The sequence below is a fragment of the Peromyscus leucopus genome, chromosome 19 (genome assembly GCF_004664715.2).
Source record: "Peromyscus leucopus breed LL Stock chromosome 19, UCI_PerLeu_2.1, whole genome shotgun sequence".
Lineage (NCBI taxonomy): Eukaryota > Metazoa > Chordata > Mammalia > Rodentia > Cricetidae > Peromyscus > Peromyscus leucopus.
In genome coordinates, this window is record NC_051079.1 from 65,704,164 (window position 1) to 65,722,900 (window position 18,737).

General features: G+C 48.7%; 1 protein-coding gene across 2 annotated transcripts in view; it reads right to left on the minus strand.

Moving 5' to 3' along the window:
- The window catches only part of Slc14a1 (solute carrier family 14 member 1 (Kidd blood group)), a 44,264-nt gene extending 27,691 nt beyond the window's left edge, over positions 1-16,573 (minus strand). The window contains exons 1-3 of one of the 2 annotated variants that reach the window (XM_037197211.1): positions 16,414-16,573; positions 1,942-2,078; positions 736-836 (exon numbers count right to left, since the gene is read on the minus strand). In XM_037197211.1, coding sequence (XP_037053106.1) covers positions 736-831 — 96 coding nt within the window. In that variant the 5' untranslated portion in view covers positions 832-836; positions 1,942-2,078; positions 16,414-16,573. The remainder of the gene's footprint in view (positions 1-735; positions 837-1,941; positions 2,079-16,413) is intronic. The other variant, XM_037197212.1, reaches the window with a different exon arrangement.
- Between the last annotated feature and the right edge of the window lie 2,164 nt (positions 16,574-18,737).

Genomic DNA, 18,737 nt, shown 5'->3' on the forward strand with positions numbered 1-18,737 from the left:
TGCAAGATCTCAAGACACCAGAGCCTGCTGGCTCCAGATGCTGTGGCTTTGGGGAGAGCCCACCAGAAAAGCAGAGACACATCTAGGAACCGCTGGGAGTCTGGGTGTGTTCCTGGTGTCTTGAGACAGCCCTCCCTTCCAAAGCACAGCTCAATGTCTTAACTCAGTGCTTCCTGAGGTGCCTTCCATGACCGAGGAGCTGAGCATCCTCCCTAGAGTGCTGATACCCCACCGCTGTCCTGGCACAACCCCAGCGGTACCTTCCACCCCTTCTCCCCCGAGAACCCTCTAGTATCACTCCTATCTCCGATCTCAAACCCACCTTCCTTTCTTCCATCTGGCTACAAAAAAAAAAAACAAAAAACAAAAAACAAAAAAAACAAAAAAAAAAAAAAAAAACAAGCCACACGGAGCTCTCCTGCTCTCCTTTCTCTTGGAGTTTCTGCCCCCAGAGAGTTCTCTCTAGTCTTTTCCTACCCACACTCTGCCCAAATCTATTTGAATTTCTCACGAACTTAAAACAATCTATTCATTGCTGGACAGGTTAAAACACAAACGTCCAGCAACTATTCTGGTATTGCCTTCTAAGAGCTTCCTGGGTGTGGCCGCACACTCCTGCAACCATAGCACTTGGGACATTGAGGCAGGAAGATCGTGAGTCTGAGGCCAGCCTGGCTTACCTAGTGAGATTCTATCTCAAACACTTTCTGCCTTTTAAATGTTGCCCAGTCTCACCTGGGCTGGAAGCAGGTAGACAGCAAGATTAGGATGCAACAGCTCTCTTTGTTCATGATGAATCTCTCTTTCCAGAATGATTTTGGCCAAGTTCATTATATCTAACGTGAGAGGAGATAAGGATTAGATGAAGAAATGGGAAGAAGGAGGGGAGAAGAAAACTGGCCAGAGACAGTTTGACGTTTTCCTATGATATCATACATAAATGAGCATTTCTAAATACTCCTTTGGTTCAGAACCTAGTCCAACACTGTTTTCCTTTGGTCACTGCTTGATATCGATCCTTCCACAGGCAGCTGAACTTGGTCAACAGTCTGCTCATGAAGTGGGGCAGTGGGCACTCAGGGGTTCTACAGAGAATATGCCTCTACTGGCTCTTCTGTGTCCAAGCACTGCTGTCCTGAAGGGCAGGGAAGAACATTCTTTCTCGTTCATTCTCCCCACCCCACAAGAGAAGCAAAACTGCAGTGGAATATTCCAATGCGGTGTGTGTGGATCCAAGGATATCTGGGCTTGGTAAACAGTCCGGCAAAAAGGCATTAGATGAGAGTTAAATCGATTACTGATCCAGAACGCCACGTGGGCTCCCATTGTGGAAGGTATTTTCTAGACATGATACCTTGGGGACAGCAGGTTCACAGTGCAAAGGTCTCACTGTAGCCTCCACTGGCTGCCCATGCCCCTGCTAGAGGAGTGTGCTGGTGGCTGGGACACTGATGGACCCGCAGTTTTTGTTTTTTTCTTCTCTTCAGTGCAGTACAGCAGTTAACTCCAATTGGCACAACTCAGAACACAGAAGAACCTCAGTTCTACCTGCAGCTTTCCTTAGATGCTCACAAGTAGCATTTAAAGTAGGTCTTTAGTGTCTTTGGCAAATGCACACATCTAAGGGGCTATCCCTGACACTTACGCATTTCTTGAAATACAATCCATGCAGATGGCACAAAAGTGTCTTGAGGAGTGTTGGGGTACCTTCGACAAAGGGGATGTGCTCACTAACAATGTCCTGCTGAGGCTTTGTTGTTGCTGTTTTGGTTAAAATGCTCTTTCTCAATGAGGAGCAAGAGGGGAAGGGTGGGGATAGGGAGGGAGAGAATGTCTTCAGCCTGATTAAACAGGGCGGAGAGAGGGACCGGGGCTTTGGGAAGTGAGGGACGGGAGCGACAGGCCACAACTTCTCAGAACACCATCTTGAGGGTAACTCACCAGCTGCTGGGATGCTTCCTTGTGAGAGACGCGAGGAAGGACCTTGTACCTCAGCTGAGGAAACTTTACTTGGCAGTTGGTTTGGAAAGAGAAGGTGGGATGGGACTCTCTGGGCACCTGGGATCACCAGGGTCTGGCTGGAATGGGAAGGATGTGGGTTAGGCTGAAGCCATGGAGGCAGCTGCTGACTTGGGCTCTTCATGGTAATTCCAGCTGTAGGTTTAATAGCTGCTGGATGTACAGACTGAATTAAAGGACCCTTCGTGGTTGCTGGAAATATCTTCCTCTCCCCTCTCTCATCTTCCTCCTCCTCCTTCTTCCCTACTGTTGACATGAGCCAAGGCTGGTGTTAGGGCCAAAGCAAGCAGAACTTCTAGGCAACTGATTCTGTTTCTTGCCTTTCAGCCTGCTTGAAACAGGACCAATCATTATATCATTAGTTCTTGGACTGGTCACTTATATCTTTGGTGATTGGCGTTTTTATAAAACACCCAGCCTCAGGTATTTTGTTACAGTAATGGAAAGCCTGGAATGCCCAACACCACTTAGAGTTCTGGCTCCTTTGACCTCACGTTTTTATAGAACCCTAGGCCTTTATAATCTTAGAAAGAGATTTGGCCACCATTCAAGCTCAACAAATTCTTGATAGCTTTTTATCTCAAATATTTAAACAGGAAAAACTCACGTTTAAACAATATTCATTGACAGTCTTTGAAGGGGGGACGTGGAGTTATATAAGGGAAGCGGTGGCCGTGTGAGGGTGACTGGGACTCTTCTCAGTTTATAGTGGCGATGTCTGGTGGAGGAGATAGCTACACACTCAGCTCCACAACTCGCTTACACAAGGCGATGATGCTCTGAGGTCCCTAGAGGAGGCTCATTTTTTTCTTTTTCCTTCAAACACCTTGTTTTATCTGTTCCCATATAGCAGGTCTAGTCCATCTCCTTATTTAAAAATAATCCCAGTCTTAGAAATAAAATCTCAAAGCACGGCTTCCTAAGGGGCGGCTATTTGCTCTCACTCTGCTTTGGCTGGGCTGTGTGAGTAAAGCTCCCTGCCACCATCCCTTTGCTTGTTCCCAATGTGACTTCTGTGCTTGCTTTGCACGCTTCCCCGTCCGTTAGACCCACACCATTTTTCTTGACCCATATATTCTCTCATCACCCACAGTGTCCCTGTGGGCCAAGTGCCGGAGATTTCGCAGATGAGTGGAGGGTTCTTCATTTGAATGATGCAGGCTTGGCAAACTTCTCAGCTGCTCTGAATCTTGCAGCTCCTAAATGTGTGTTGTTACTCCTGTTGCCTTGAATTCTCAGCTCCTCCCTCCAGTTTCCCTTGGCAACCCCACTCCCATCCTCCTCCCCCCATCCTGCTTCTTCCTGCAACATCACTTTGTTTAGCTGGTTCACTGGACGGAGTCCCAGGGTAGGCATGGAGATGTACTAGTTTGGACTCGGACAAGATCGGCACTTCATCCATCAGCCTCTCAGCTGCCTCACTCATTAGAGCCTGGCTAACCCCGTGATTCTCAGGGGTGGCTGTGCATTGGAATGACCTAGAGAGCTTTAAAGATATCTCGTGCCCCCCCCCAAACATGTGATTAGTTTGGGGCGTAAGCACTTAGAAAATCTTGATGATTTCAGTGTGTAGGCCAGGTTGAGAACATAGGCCGAACCTACCTAACCCTAATTTCTCACCTGGTGTAACCGGGACCTAGGCTATAGGAAGGCAGGAGGGAATTTGGAGTTTGACAAAATGAAGTTAAAATTCCAGCCAGCAATAAAACGGCAGGGGAAATTAGCTCACTTTTATGAACTTCAACTGTATTATAAAATTAATGGAGATTAAAGATGTCCACTTTTCCAAATGCAAAGATTTCAATTGGTCAAAGCACATAAGGCATTTGAGCAAAGGTAACTTTTTATTAGTTTCTCCTTAAAACAGTCCCTGTCTCTGGCTTCCTTATTTCTGCCAATGATGCCATCATACGTCAATTCTGAGGCTCAGAAGAATGCTTGCTGCCAGGTGTGACACACACACCTTGTAATCCTAGCACTGGGAGGCTGAAGCAGGAGGATCCCAGGTTTGAGGCTAGCCTGGGCTTGGGAGGAAGGACAAAATGGTAGATCAGTGTCCATCCTCCCCTTGAAGCAGGGATGAAGGCTTATTTTTACTCATCCTGTGTAAGATTCTTTACAACTCTTGCTGTTCAAAGTGTGGTCTATGGCCGAGCAGCAGCTTTTCAGACCCAGACCTTATTGATGGCCTTCTCAGTCCCAGGAGGCCTTTCGAATCAGAGCCTGCGTTTCAACCAGATCCCCAGGGCACCTGAGTACTTGTGAAAGTTGGAATCTAGCTGAGCGGGGGTGGCACACACCTTTAACTCCAGCACTTGGGAGGCGGAAACAGGTGAATCTCTGAGTTCCATCCAGGTCAGCCTGATCTACAGAGTGAGTTCCAGGGCAGCCAAGGCTACACAGAGAAACCCTGTCTTAAAAAACCAAACCAAACCAAACCAAAAAAAAAAGAAAAAGTTGGAATCTGCTCTAAGGCATCTTAGTTCCTTGAGACTTGGTAGGGGGCAGTGGGAGAATCAGTTTAGGCTCCTGGAGTGGTAACAGTGTACACATTCCAATGTCTTGCTTAGAGACACTCTGGTGAGTCCAAGTGAGTCATACCAATTGGCACTGGAAACATCTTGTCTTTGGTTGGGCCATGCCTGTAGAAGGCGGTGCTTTACACAAAGCCCTTCATCCCCTCATCCCATCAGATACCATCAAGTCCCCATGATGCTCGCCCTTGCCTGGTTAGGCTTGGTGGATGCGTCAGGGCCATCAATCACCAAGAGAGATTACCACAGGTCACGGAAGCTGCCACTCACATGAAGAGGAGCAGGGCTGCTTCCTCCAGCCCCAGGAGCCTGGCAGGAGCGCCTATGGTCTTTCCAGAGGCTTCCATGTCACGCTCATCCAAGGGACTGACACCTGTAGTGCAATAGTGACTTCCAGGGGCTCTGAGGTCCCCACAAACGCGTTCTGGGGCTTCTAATCTCGGTTTTTGTCCTTCCTTCCTTCCTTCCTTCCTCCCTCCCTCCCTCCCTCCCTCCCTCCCTCCCTCCCTCCCTCCCTCTCTCTCTCTCTCTCTCTCTCTCTCTCTCTCTCTCTCTCTTCTTTTCTTTCTCCCCCCCTCCCCGCCCCCAGACAGGGTTTCTCTGTGTAGCCCTGGCTGTCCTAGAACTCACCCTGTAGACCAGGTTGGCCTCAAACTCAGAGATCCACCTTCCTCTGCCTCCTGAGTGCTGGGATTAACAGCATGTGTCACCACTGCCTGGCCAATATTTTGTTTTCTTGGCATCTTAATCCTGGGTCCTTGCAGTAATTCCTATCTTATTTCAGTATATCACACCTTTGGCTAAAACCTCTTCCTGAACTTCATGGAACTCATTCTCTGCAGCTCTACACTACGGCAATAGATGTGTTTTACACCCCTTTGCAAAGAACACCTGTCTTCCCAATCGCTGCCTCTCACACTGAGGGGCTCATGTCTCCCATTAAGACAGACTGATGAGAAAAGCTGAACTTTCAGGCCACAGCTGCAGTCACTGGCCTAAGCCACTCAGAGTGTCTTGCTTTTTTGTCATAGTGTTTATCAGTATTTACAGTTACACAGTTTTGCTTTATGGCACTTGCCTATTGGCCTGCAAGCTTCCCAGAGGTCAGAGTCTGGACTGGTCTTACGCATTGCTTAGTCCTGGTACTGGGCTCAGTGTTAAGCCACTGACATTTAGGGACTGATATGCTGAGTCACTGAAATAAATGTGTGAATGACTCTGGGGATTTGAAGGGCTAGAATGAGATTCTGTGCAGTGTTGAAAGGAAGCAAAGCCTGGGGCAGACTTCTCCCAATCACAGGCCCGAGAAAAGGGCTTACAGCATCATGCCAAGGACATGTAGTCTAGGCGGCCATGCCCCTGCCTCAGGGCAACCAGCTTACGGCACAAGTGATCTAGCCTCATAGCTGTCCACTGTGCTTGTAGCTGCGGCTTGCCTCTAGGACTCCCCGCCACTGGGAAGGGGTGAGCCTCCAGCAGCAGGTATGTAGACTGGCCAGTTCTGGGGATCCCTAGGCCATTCTGAGGATGGCAGGGAGAAAGGAAGCCTGGCTTTGCAGAGCCTCCTTGGTGTAGGTCAACGAGATAATATAAGATAGTCTCAATCCCAGCTACTAAACACAGACCAAACCAAACACAGGAGACCTGGAGTCCCCAAGGCCTCAGTGTGGGGGGGCAGCCACCTCTCCTCCCTTTGTGGCCTAGTGATCGCCTTGGCCAGCTCACTACCTCTTAGTGCTTGGAATGCAGCTCTCGTGTCAGCGGGAGGGCACCTGCGGGCCTCTCCCATCGTTTGTTCAATCCCAGTTTTCCATCCTACTGGCCCCTGGCAGATGGAGCGGGTAAGACAAGCTCTTGTGACTGGTAAAGCAAGGAGATACAGGTGCGCGTGTGTCAGAACCAAGGTTGTATGATCAGTGGTTATTCTGTGTGTGGAACAGATCGCAGCAGGATTGATAATGGAATCAAAGAGGAAACCCATTCTCCAGACTTAAAAGCAGAGAGGTCCAGACTTCTTCAGCGATACCAATGGAGCACTGATACGATTTATTTAAAGAGTTCTGTATAAGCAGTGCCTGAAGAGGTGGAGGGACACCGAAGATGTAGACTTCACTTTTGAGTTGCACTGAATGAAGGTGGCAGTCGAGGGGACGGCCTTCCATGGGAGACCTGGTGACAGGCTGAGAGAAGCAGGGTAATGTAGGGTAATGCGGGGTCACTGACAGCCTGGAATCAATCCGCAGGGTGTGTGGGGTGAGTCATGGCGCACAAATCTTGTCCCTGCTGTGTCCACAGGAAAGCAACGCCCCTCTGCATTTACCGAAGGCATATACGGGCCATTCACCCAGGTGAGACAACATCATGGCCAGGTACAGAGCCCCTCCTCCCCCGGTGCCCTTGAAAAAACAGCATCAAATTAAAAGTAGACGCAACAAAATGTTACATATGAAAGAAAAGGCCTAAATGTGAGCTTTGGTGGATATTTAAAATAGCAAAATTCTCGTAAATTCCAAAATATGGTTAATATTAACGCCTAGGAGTCCTTTGTACAATGTATTTGCTTGTGTAATAGCTGTAATAAACTATGAGCAAGCGTCAACCATGACCGTTTAATTTGCCATATAAAACGTGGTGTGAAAGCAGAAAAAGGTCGTTTGCTGTTTATCCCCCACCTCCACCTAGCCACTCACCCCACCCCCATTTCCATGGCTCTCTACAACGATAGGAGTTCTGGAATGTTTCTTTTGGAGGGAGGTGCTTGGCAGCTGTACCTGACAAGGAGTTTTATCTCATGGAAAAGTTGTTTAGAAAGTAGGGGCCTGAAATTTCTGTCACTGGCTCTTTTCCCCCTGCCCAAAGTTCGGCTGATTTCAGATCAAAACCTGGTCACCACTCACGAAGAAGTAGGTTTACTTTAAAAAGCCACAGAACGCTTGGTCAAGTCATTAGGATTTTTTAAAACTTGAGACTTCCGTGAAAACAGGAGTGTGGGACAAGCGTTCAGAGACGCTGCTGCCACAGACTCTCTTCTGTGGGCTGGGAGTGAGGCTGGAAGACTGCTAATCGAGACGACTGTTTTCCTGCCAACAGAGCTGGCATCCCAGACTTACCAGGAGATGGATGAAAGCATCCAATCTTGAAAGGAGAGATGGGGTCCGTTTGATTGCTGACCAGATTTGTGGGGGAATGTCAGCCGGGATGAGTGAACAGACCTGGATCTAAAGGGCCAGGGGACTAGGAGCTGTGGAGATCTGTGTGATGTGGGAGTGGTCCACAGCCCCTGGGGCAAGACAGTACAGGAGAGAGAGCTGTGCACCTGAGATAACCGGGGAGGAAGCGAACTATTGATAGGCTTGGGTTACAGGAAGGGTGAATCAAAATGGTACCGCATATTGGTGAGAAAGTGGAGTGGCCTTTAGAAATGGTAGGCAGCCTCTGTGTGCCCTGCGGCCAGGCAGCTCCTTCCCAGGGCTATACACAAAATGACCGGTACCTACACGTTCATAAGAGCCACAGGAGGATAAGCCAAGTGCCCCTCAAAAGTGCTAGATAATCCCATTTTGACAGCAAAAGAAGCAGGCCTGGGGTCCACTCAGTGGCGTGAGTGGATCTCACAGTGTTGAAGGAAAACGGCCAGCCGCAGAGGACTGTAGGATTCCATCTACACCAAGTTCAAAACCAGGCTTCAGCTCCCTGAAGTCAAGGTTCAGAGTCCACGGGAAGGTGAGCATGGGTACTTTCAATGTTTGTTTCTTTTTTTCAGATGCTGCTTCCCGGAGCAAGCTGGCTCATGAATATTCATGAGGATGTAGGTATACGTGTGATAAGTGCACTTCAGTTTAAGTCTATCCCGCTTTATAAAAAATAGAATGGCAACATGGAATGCAGCAAGGGCAGCTGGGAGTCTGTTTGGGGTGACGATTTGAGACGCCTGGACAGGCAGATGTAAACCCAGAGTGTGATTAGTGATGCATGACTTCGGTCTGGGTAAGACTCATGATTGCATGCACTGAACTTGGGGAGAATGGCATGGAAGAGGGGAGCCCGGTGTGTCTCTGGAGAACAGTAGGGGAGCAGATGAAGACAGGAGGCGGAATGAGCTAATAAGCCACTCATCAGAGACTTTTTCAGCACTCCTTGACACAGTGACTTGAGTGCTGGCCACACAGCTCATTTCCCGATGGGATGGAGGTAGACGCTCCTTCGTCTCTGCAGGAGATAATGCCCCGCCACCTGTTCTCTGTGAAGATGCTAGGATCCAATCTGGGGCCTCACACACACTAGGCAAGACAATCTCTTCTTTAAAAAGTGGAGGAAACAAGCTGGGCATGGTGATGCATGCCTATAATCTCAGCGTTTGGAAGGTGGAGGCAGGAGGACCAATAGTTCAAGGTCACTGTCTTCTACAAGGTGTGTTCAAGGCCTGTCTGGGCTGTTGAGGCCCTCCCTGTCTCAGCGAAGCAAACGGAATGAAACAAAGAAAACCCAAGGAAACAGTTGACACGGGAACTGTGCAAGGCTAGTGAGGCATGGAGTGAGGGCGCCCTCAGGTGTACAGCCCCGGAACGGCAGGGGGCAGCGGCAGCCAGGCTCCGGGCTAGCTTGGACAGCCTCACTAAAACGCCTGGAAGGTCAGCTCAAGGAGTGGGGGGCAGTGTGCTGCCTGGCACCCCCCCTGCAGTACAGAGCCTCCTGAGATTAGGGGCGATGTACACACTCAGCAATGCAGGCTTGCCCTCCAGCTTTGTGTGGGTGAAGGGCTGTGCTTCACTTGTAAGTGCTCAGGGCACCATCCTAAACGCCGGTGGGATGCTGGAGGCTGAGATGATGGATCAAGAACAGAAACGATACGTTTCCTCTAATGGAAAACACCAGGTGGGAGGACTACAGAACACCCGCACAGCATCAAAGCATCTCAGAAATGCAGAAGAAACACCTCTCATTCCTCCTCCCTGGACGCCTCCACGGTGAATGCTTACTGTCATGCACAGAAGGAAAGGAAAGGCGAAGAAGCTGCTTGGGGCGATGGGAAGAACGGAAGAAGCCCACTGCTGTGGTTTGCAATTCTGGATGCACCCCAAAGGTCCCCGAAATGTTGAAGACTTGATGAGGCCATGGTGTTCCCGGGAGATGTGAAACCCTTAGACAGTGGGGCCCAGGAGAAGGAAGTTAGGCTGTAGAGGGTCTGCTCAGGCTGTTGGGAACCTGGTCCCGTCTCTCCCTCTCCTTCGGTTTCCTGGCCACTGTGGGGTGAGCCGCTTTGCTTCAACCCCCCCCCCCCCATGGTAATCCGTCTCGCTGAAGGTCTTAAAGTGGTGTAGCCAAGTGACCACATGCTGATACCTCTGGCACTATGAGTCAAAACCAACCATTTCCTTATAAGTTCATTACAGCAGATATTTTACTGTAGACGGAAGGCTACCCAAGCCTTGACTTGTGTTTAGGGCTTGCCCTCTGCCCTCCTCTTCTGTTCTCAACTCTGTCACTTCTCGGTGAGACTTCACACGGAGGGAAGTGCTCCAGGACAACCGTCCCCATCCCCACCTATGGCTATGCTTCTTCTAGAAAGTTGCTAGGTGACTGAAGTCCTGGCACCGGGACTTCTTAGCATAATAACATGTCAGGTAGGATACGTTCTACTACCCTTGGCTTCCTTTGCTTTAAAGTGGGTTGCACACCGCAATGGCACCACTGAGACAGCACCCGTGAGGTCCCTCGCCCAGAGACCAGCAGAAGGTGGCGGACAACCATCGGCAGTTGGTTTCAGCCTCACCTCCATGAAGCCCTGCTGCAATGCCCACTGGTGGTCTCCAGCCATTGCTAGCAGTTTCCCTCAGTTAGGGAGAGCGTTTGGACTTCTGTAACTTCTGATACATCTATTCACATATGTGAAATCTCATAGCTCATTTTCACGTCATAAGTTTAAATAGATACACAGTTGTAAGTACAGTTGTTGAGGGACAGCTGGCTGGTTATGGTCTGTTCCTCAGCCTGGGTGGTGGTTACACAGATATGTTGATTTATGGGGAATTTATTGCCAAAGAGCTCCACTTACAATTGGTTCACCATTCTGGATATGTATTACACTTTGATAAACTGTAAAAACCAAAATAAAGCACAAACCTTGGCTATAGGCTGTCTGAGGCTGGAGCACATTTTGCCTCTTGTTCTGCTGCCCAGCCTCACGGTAGGCATGTGAGATTGTGACGAAGGGTCAGCCTGAGGCGTCTGCCAGGTTTCTAAAATGGCATTGGAGAAGTCAACAGAAAGACCATCTCTGATGAGCAAGGAGAGCCCGCCAGCCTCTTAAAAGCCAAATTAGAAAAAAATTAAAGATGGTTGTGCACACTAGTAGTGCAGATGTGTTGAAGAAAGGTGTTCAATTTTGCCTTGAGAATCAGGAAAGCACTCATCAAAGATGCTAGCTGCCCATGAGCTGGGCATTGACCGTGGATAGGGAAGCATTTACAATGGAGAGTGGAAGAAAGAGACGAAAAGAATAAAATTAAGATGTGTTGGAACTGAGGCTTAGCAGTATTCTAATGAGGAAGATCTCTCTCTCTCTCTCTCTCCCTCCCTCCCTCTGTGTGTGTGTGTGTGTGTGTGTGTGTGAGAGAGAGAGAGAGAGAGAGAGAGAGAGAGAGAGAGAGAGAGAGAGAGAGAGAGAGAGCATGAGGTGCACCAGAACAACCTGTCTGTCAAACTCAAGATTTGGACTTTCTCCTTCAGTCAGGCGGGCCCTCTGCCAGTACCATTACCATTTCCACCATTTACAATTTGGCGCCGACATTGCCACCATCACTACCCCACCACTAATGCTACCACTTCCTCCCCGTCACCACCACCAGACTATCTGTTATAATTGTCCTCATAGAATGAATTAATAATAAAAATGTTAAAAACTGCATTTTGTGACTCCCAGTTTCTGGTTTCTCAGCAATGCAAACCACTGCCTTGTGTTAGGAGCCTGGCTGGGAGCTGATCAAGCAGCTTCACCTCATTTCACTGTGAAAATAACTTGCAGATCTGTGAATTCCTTTTGGGAAGAGAAATAAGGGCTTGAAGGCGGTGGGGAGGTTCCTCAGCCCCAAGTTAATGAGTGTGTTTCTTAACAGGTGTGCACTCGCATGTGGTCCAGTGTCCCTTTGAGAATCACTGCATCAGTGGGGACAAGTGACCACTAGACGATGAAGAGGACAAGGAATGGTCTTTAAATGGCTTTTGGAGGTGCTCTGGTGCCCTCTAGTGCATGCTGCGTGCCTGAGCCCAACCGCTGCATGGCGCTTCCTAGGATGTGTCAACACGGAGAAATGGGCAGTGCAGAGGCAGGTTAGGTGAAGTAAAAGGCTTCTTTGTCCCGGGCATCTGTCACCTCTCTCCTCATCTTTCTACAGACATGGGGAGAGGGACTCTTTCTGAATTGAAGGATTTACAGGTCTCATACTTTGATGCATGTAGCAACCATCAGAGAACTGAGGGTGCAGTTTGGGGGGGGGGGGTTTCTAGCCCCAGAGTCCATGCTTACTTGGTCTGAAGGGGCCCCGGGAATTTGTAGTTTTGACCACATCTGAGTGATTATGATTCAGGTGGCTTTGGACTGCACCTTCAAAAACCAAACTAAAATAACACAATGAAATTATGACAGTTCCAGGGAAGTTGATATAACTGGGGGTGATTATGCTAAGTGAGTGAAATAAACCACACTCAGAAAAGCACATTTTCCCTCAGATGTAGAGGTGTGTGTGTGTGTGTGTGTGTGTGTGTGTGTGTGTGTGTGTGTGTGTGTTTAGGAAGAGGCGTAAAGGGTTGGGGGGAGGAAGGAGCAATGTTGTTTGTCTGTGGAAACAGAAGGGAGAACTGTTGGAGAGATGGCTGTGTGGTTAAAGCTGCTGGCTGCTTTTCTGGAGGACGTGTTTGGCTCAGCACCCATTCCGGGCAGCTCACCATCCCCTGTAACTCCAGTTCCATGGGATCCAAGGGTCCTCTTCTGGACACCCGCACTCACACTCAAGTGCACACACTCTCACAGAGACATGCACACATACACCTAAGTTAAAAATAAACCCTGAATAGTTTTTAAAAGGGAAGAGAGGGCTATTTGTGTGTGTGTGTGGGGGGGGGCAGAGAAGCGGGAGATGGATAGAGGAGCACAGTAAGAAGTCAGATAAGAAAAAATACAGCAATACTATAAAAATACAGCACGCATGTGGAAACATCCCAATGCAACCCATGTCTTTGTGGGCTGGCCAAAAGTTCTCCAACAGGAAAGAAAACATAAGCGAAACAGCACCACACACTGCTTAACATGTAGCCTCTAAAGATGATTTTTCAATACCCAATAAAGAATGGGATCCCTACAACCAGCTCTGAAAATAAATCCAAAGGTGACTGACTGCCTTTTACCCGCTCCCACCTGCTGCCAGACAAAACATGCAACCCCACAAGCCACCAACAGTGTCCTGTGGCCCAGCCTCAAAGACCAGCAGCATTCAGACCAGCAAGTGCATCCACATGGAACATAGACCCTCTCTATGGCTCTCTCTCTCTCTCTCTCTCTCTCTCTCTGGCACACACACTCACTCTATGGCACATGCTCTCTCTCTATGGCACAGCTCTTTCTCTATGGCTCTCTCTCTCTCTCTCTCTCTCTCTCTCTCTCTCTCTCTCTCTCTGGCACACATACTCACTCTATGGCACATGCTCTCTCTCTATGGCACAACTCTTTCTCTATGGCTCTCTCTCTCTCTCTCTCTCTCTCTCTCTCTCTCTCTCTCTCTCACACACACACACACACACACACACACACACACACACACTGTCCTTGGGGGCAGCACAGAGAATCAGAACATGTGAAACCCACTCCTGCCCATGCTGATACTGTTCCCATCCAGAGCCTGGGACTGAGATCAAGGAGCAAGACTGAAGTCAAGGAGCAAGGCTAACATCAAGGAGGAGGAAGCCACCTCTAGGGGCAGCTGGCAAGCGTTGTAAGTGTGAAGGGCTTCAGGGCCAGCTTAGGATCCAGCTCTATCTTGTCCTGTGCTCTGTCTTGCTCTAGGCCAGAGTTGCCAGAAGCGTATCTGGGCACCCACATCTTTCAGGAGGCTTAAGAACAAATATGACCCACAGATGAATGGAGTAGGTAGGATTCCATGATCTTTAATTTTTTTAAATTTAATTTTAAATGTGATCTCACTATGTAGCCCTGGTTGGCATTGAACTCACACGGATCCTCTTGCCTCTGCCTCCTGAGTGTTGGGCTTACAAGCAGGTTTAATCTCACTGGGCTCCACAGTCTGTCTGTCTGTAGCATGAATCTTAAAAGTTCTTATTAATAAAATCAAACCTGAGCCAGGTATTAGAGTGAACGCTGGAAGATCAGAGAACCAGAACAAGCCACAGCTTCCTCACCTTACTAGCTCCTCAGCTGATCCTGTTTCCGCAGACTGGAAGCTTCTGTGTCCTCATCCCAATGGCTCTCAGTTGAACTGCTGCTAGAAGCCTAAAAGCTTAACTAGCCAAATGCTTCTAGTTTCTGGTCCTCACGCCTTATATACCTTTCTGCTTTCTGCTATCACTCCCTGGGATTAAAGGCTCACTTTCTGGGATTAAAGGTGTGAGTCACCATGCTTGGCTGTATCCTTGAACAGATGGATTTCTGCCTCTGGAATGCTAGGATTAAAGGCGTGTGCTACCACAGCCTATCCTAAGTATCTAGTGGCTTTTCTGTTCTCTGACCCCAGATAAGTTTATTAGGATACACAATATTTTGGGGAACACAATACCACCACACTGTCTGTCTGTCTGTCTCTTTCTTTCTTTTGACAAGGTCTTACTACGTAGCCCTAACTGGCCTGGAACTCTCTTTGTAGAAGCGGCTAGCTTCAGACTCACAGAGATCATCTTGCCCCTGCCTCCCGAGCACTGGGATCAAGGGCTAGCACCAACATTCTGGCTTTTCAGCTGGTCTTTCAGAGGACCCAGAAGCCCGGTTTAAATGCCCAGACCAGAACTTAAGACTTTAATAGTCACAGGCCACCTCTGACCCCAGGGATAGGAACAACTTCTCCATGACAAAAATGCTGCCTGTACAGGGCCAGTACTGATCCAAGCCAGAACGGGTCCCAGCACTGAGAGGAGATGTAGAGACACGCTCTCGTCCCTATGTAAGAATCTACAGAGACAAGCTCTCATCCCTAGGTAAGAATCTACAGAGACAAGCTCTTATCCCTAAGTAAGAACCTAGAGAGACAAGCTCTTATCCCTAGCTAAGTGTATCACAAATTGCTAAACGGTCTTATTAATAAAAAACCTGGAGCCAAATATTGGGGTGAAAGCTGAAAGATCAGAGAGGCAGAGAGCAAGCCACTAGTTCTTACCCCTACAAAATCCTCTACCAAAAGATTGTGAGCTCTTGTTTTCTCATGCTTTATATACTTTTCTATATATATGTCCTGCCATATTTCTTCCTGGGATTAAAGGTGTGTGTCCTTCCCAAGCAAAGACATGAATCTCAAGTCCTGGGATTGAAGGTGTGTGCCACCATGGCCTGGCTGTTTCCAGTGTGCCCTTGAACTCACAGAGATCCAGATGGATCTCTGCATCCCGAGTGATAGGATTAAAGGCATGTGCCACCACTGTCTGGCCTCTATGTCTAATCTAGTGGCTGGCTCTGTCCTCTGATTCCCAGATAAGTTTATTAGGGTACACAATGTATTGGGGTACATAATATATTACCACAGCTAAGAATCTATTTCTATTTCCAATTGACAACTGCTCACAAAGGAAAAATTAATTTCTTCAAGAGAGCCTTACTGGGTAGATAAGCCACACTTAGGGGTAGGCCTCATGCCTAGCAGTAGATGGCCAACACAGAATGAACCCAATGCTATTTTTTTTTTCTTTTCTGTCTCACAATGCTTTGTTTGGGCATTAAAAAAAAAATCTTACTGGTTTTTTGTTTATACATTAAGGTGGGGAAGGCCTGGGAGGAGATGAGGGGGAGGAAACCATGATCAGAATATACTGTATGAAAAAAAATATTTTCATTAAAAAAAAAATCATGCTGCTTGGGCTCTTCCCACTGGAGGACTCCTTCCCAATGTTGATAACATCGAGGCTCATCCTCACCTTCCAAGAGTGCGTGGCAACCTTGATTGCACATGGGCCTTACTCTGGGAGCTTTGAAAACCATTCCCACCAGGGCACACCCTAGAGATCCTGATGGGGCCAGGTTGGGACTTGAACCCCAGGACTTTCACCTGCTCCCCACAGGAGCTGCCTGCGTCCTTGTCCCTGACACTCCTTTCTGTACCTGCTCAGGCCGGTCACTGAACAACAAGCTGTCTCTGCACCACCACGCCTCGTGATTTGGACAGACCCCTCAAGAAGTTAAGTGATGGGGAAAGGATTGGGACCCACCCCCATCTCTGCTGGAGCTCAGTGAACCAGGGAGCTCTCTCTCTGACTGGAACCCCTTCACTCTTCCATCCTAACAACAACCCCCTTGCCCGTCCTGGTCCTGCAAGCCCAGCGGCAAATGCTCTTGCTCTTTCCCCTGTCTCCTGTGTTCTGCTTCTCACCGTGGCTTTTCCTTCTCATGTCAAACTGTGCCCCTGCATGCTCGGGACGTCCTGCATGCTCGGGACGTCCTGCATGCTCGGGACATCCTGCATGCTCGGGACGTCCTGCATGCTCATGCTCGGGACGTCCTGCATGCTCGGGACATCCTGCATGCTTGGGACGTCCTGCATGCTTGTGTCCACAGGGCGAGCTCCTTTGCCTATAGCAGCTGCTGTCACCACCTCCACAGCCCTCCCATCTTCTAGCCACACCCTTGGGACAGCCCCCCCATTCCTACCTGCTCTCAGGTGCACCTGCTGTGTTTCAGTGGCTGCCATGTCCTCCCCTGGCTCCTGCTGTGCCCCTGCAGTGTGGCTGGAGGGGCTGCTGACTACCCCACTCCCGTACTTTTCCTCTGGGGCCAATGGGCATGCTCAGCAGACTCCTGGGGCCAAATGCAAAACTTTGCTTCTCTGTTTGCCTTCTTGGGCCGGATGTTTCTGGTTAGTGGTTTCATTTTTCTTTGGTTTCCGTTAGAGTGCAGAGCTAGCCCCCAACTATTATTACTGAGGAAGAGACTTCATTCTGGAAGTTTCTCACTTCCTCCTGCCTGTTGGTACCCAGTGTTTCTGTTCCTCACTCTGTCTCATGAGGACGAGAACCGAGGTTCTTAACAGTCTCCAGGAGCGATTCTTTCAGAAGCAGATTAGGGCCCAGGAAAACCAGAACCCACCTTTGCTTTCCAGCCTGGGTGCACACAGGAGCACACCCTGGGAGCTTTAGAAACACAGCCGTGCCGATGCCTACTGCTCGTCCAGGACAAATCTTGTCCATCGGAACTGGATGATGCTAAAATGTATCTAATAAAACCTATGCAGGGATCTCAAATGACAATTCATATCATTCAAGAGTTTATAGAAAAGTTCAGATTCTTGGCTTCACCTGGATTTGCTGATCCCGAATCTTTGGGCAGAGGCTCAGGGGTCTATATTTTTAGGAAGCTCCCCAGATAATTCCTATGTGCACAACAGCGTGCATCAATACATCACAGTGTGCATCAGAAAGGGAAAGGGTTTCTTGGAGGCAGCATCTCATTTGTAAATCTACACGAGAGTTTCTCAAAGTGTGACTCCAGGTCCACAGCATCCATGACCTGAGAACTTAGTAGAGAGACCCGTTCCCACACTTCTACCACCATGTTAAATCCTGGGAGGCTGCCTAGGATTTAAGCATGCAGTTCCAACAATTCCAACACACACTGGACTCCAGCTGGTCCCGATATACCACCTACCTGTCTCTCCTGAGACTGTCATATGACTCGGGGTCCAGGGTATGGAGGATCTGTAAGGGAAGCATGTACCCTACCACTGAGCCACACCCTGCTGTGGGGATCTGTAGGGAAAGGGTGGTGGTGGAACGCTGCACAGGGGCTCACAGCTGTTGGTCATAAACTGATGACAGGCTTGGGGTAGCTGGTACGGACGGTTCTGCAGGTTGTTCCCTCAACACCACACATAAGTGTTGGGAGGAAGATCCAGGCAGTAGATTCTGGAAGTGCGAGTCAATAGGCTGGGTTGCTGGAAGGTCTGGTGTGTGCACAGAAGTGTTTGTTGTGTGTGGAACAGAGTTCAAATCCTATCCAGGACAGGTAAATGGATGCTGCCAAAGGCAAGGCAGTGGAGATGTGTGTTAGTCAATTTTCAATAACAACTCAGAGCTACTACACAACTCCAACAGGCTAGTTTAAGGAAAAACAGAGACAAACAACAAAAATAACAGTGTCTGCCCCAAGTAATTTTTTTTCCCCTGAGAGATTTGCGCCTTAGCCCTGGGCAAATCAACCCTGTCGTTCATGCAGGGACTTTCTCATGAATGAACGAAGGCATGTATATTAAATTCCTATACCTTACTCTGTTTCCTCTCCCATAGTCCAGTATGCTGTTTTGTTTGTTCACGTGCTTACAAGTGAATGGCATTGCTTTGTGTGTGTGCTCAGACTTGTAGGATTTGCCATTTGTCTTGCTTAAAAACCTTTACCAGGACTGCTTTCAAGTGCTCAGGATGATGCTGTTGAATGGCTTGGAGAAGGATGTGCTCATTTGCACAACTGTCTCTCTGGAGTCGGTGAAGCTGGCTCCAGCTCTTACTGCTCATGCCTAACTGAAGTGCCAGACTTGACTGGCCACTTTGGGATCCCGTAGACCTTGTATATTTTCATAGGAGTCCTTTCACCTCATCTGTTTCCACCTTGCTTGGGATTCTGGGCCAACTCAGCTTGCTTTATAGGTGAGGCTAGCGAAATACCCAGAACAGCTGAAGGATTTTATTAGTGGTCAGTCATCAGCATGGTATATGCATGGAGCGGTTCCTACTCTTATTAAAATCAGATTATAAAACTTTGGTGGAAACACACAGGGACCCATTCTTTAATGGTTAGACATCATCACGTGGCGGTTGAGGGGCAGCTGAGTGAGCTTCGAGCATAAACAGCCTTTGGGTGAAATTCCTGAATGCTTGATCCTTAGAGAACTGTAACTCCACGGTCATTAAAATACAGCCTGAGACCTTCTTGGCCTCAAGGTGTGATCACAAACTCAGAGGTAGCTCTGGAGTGTGAGTCAT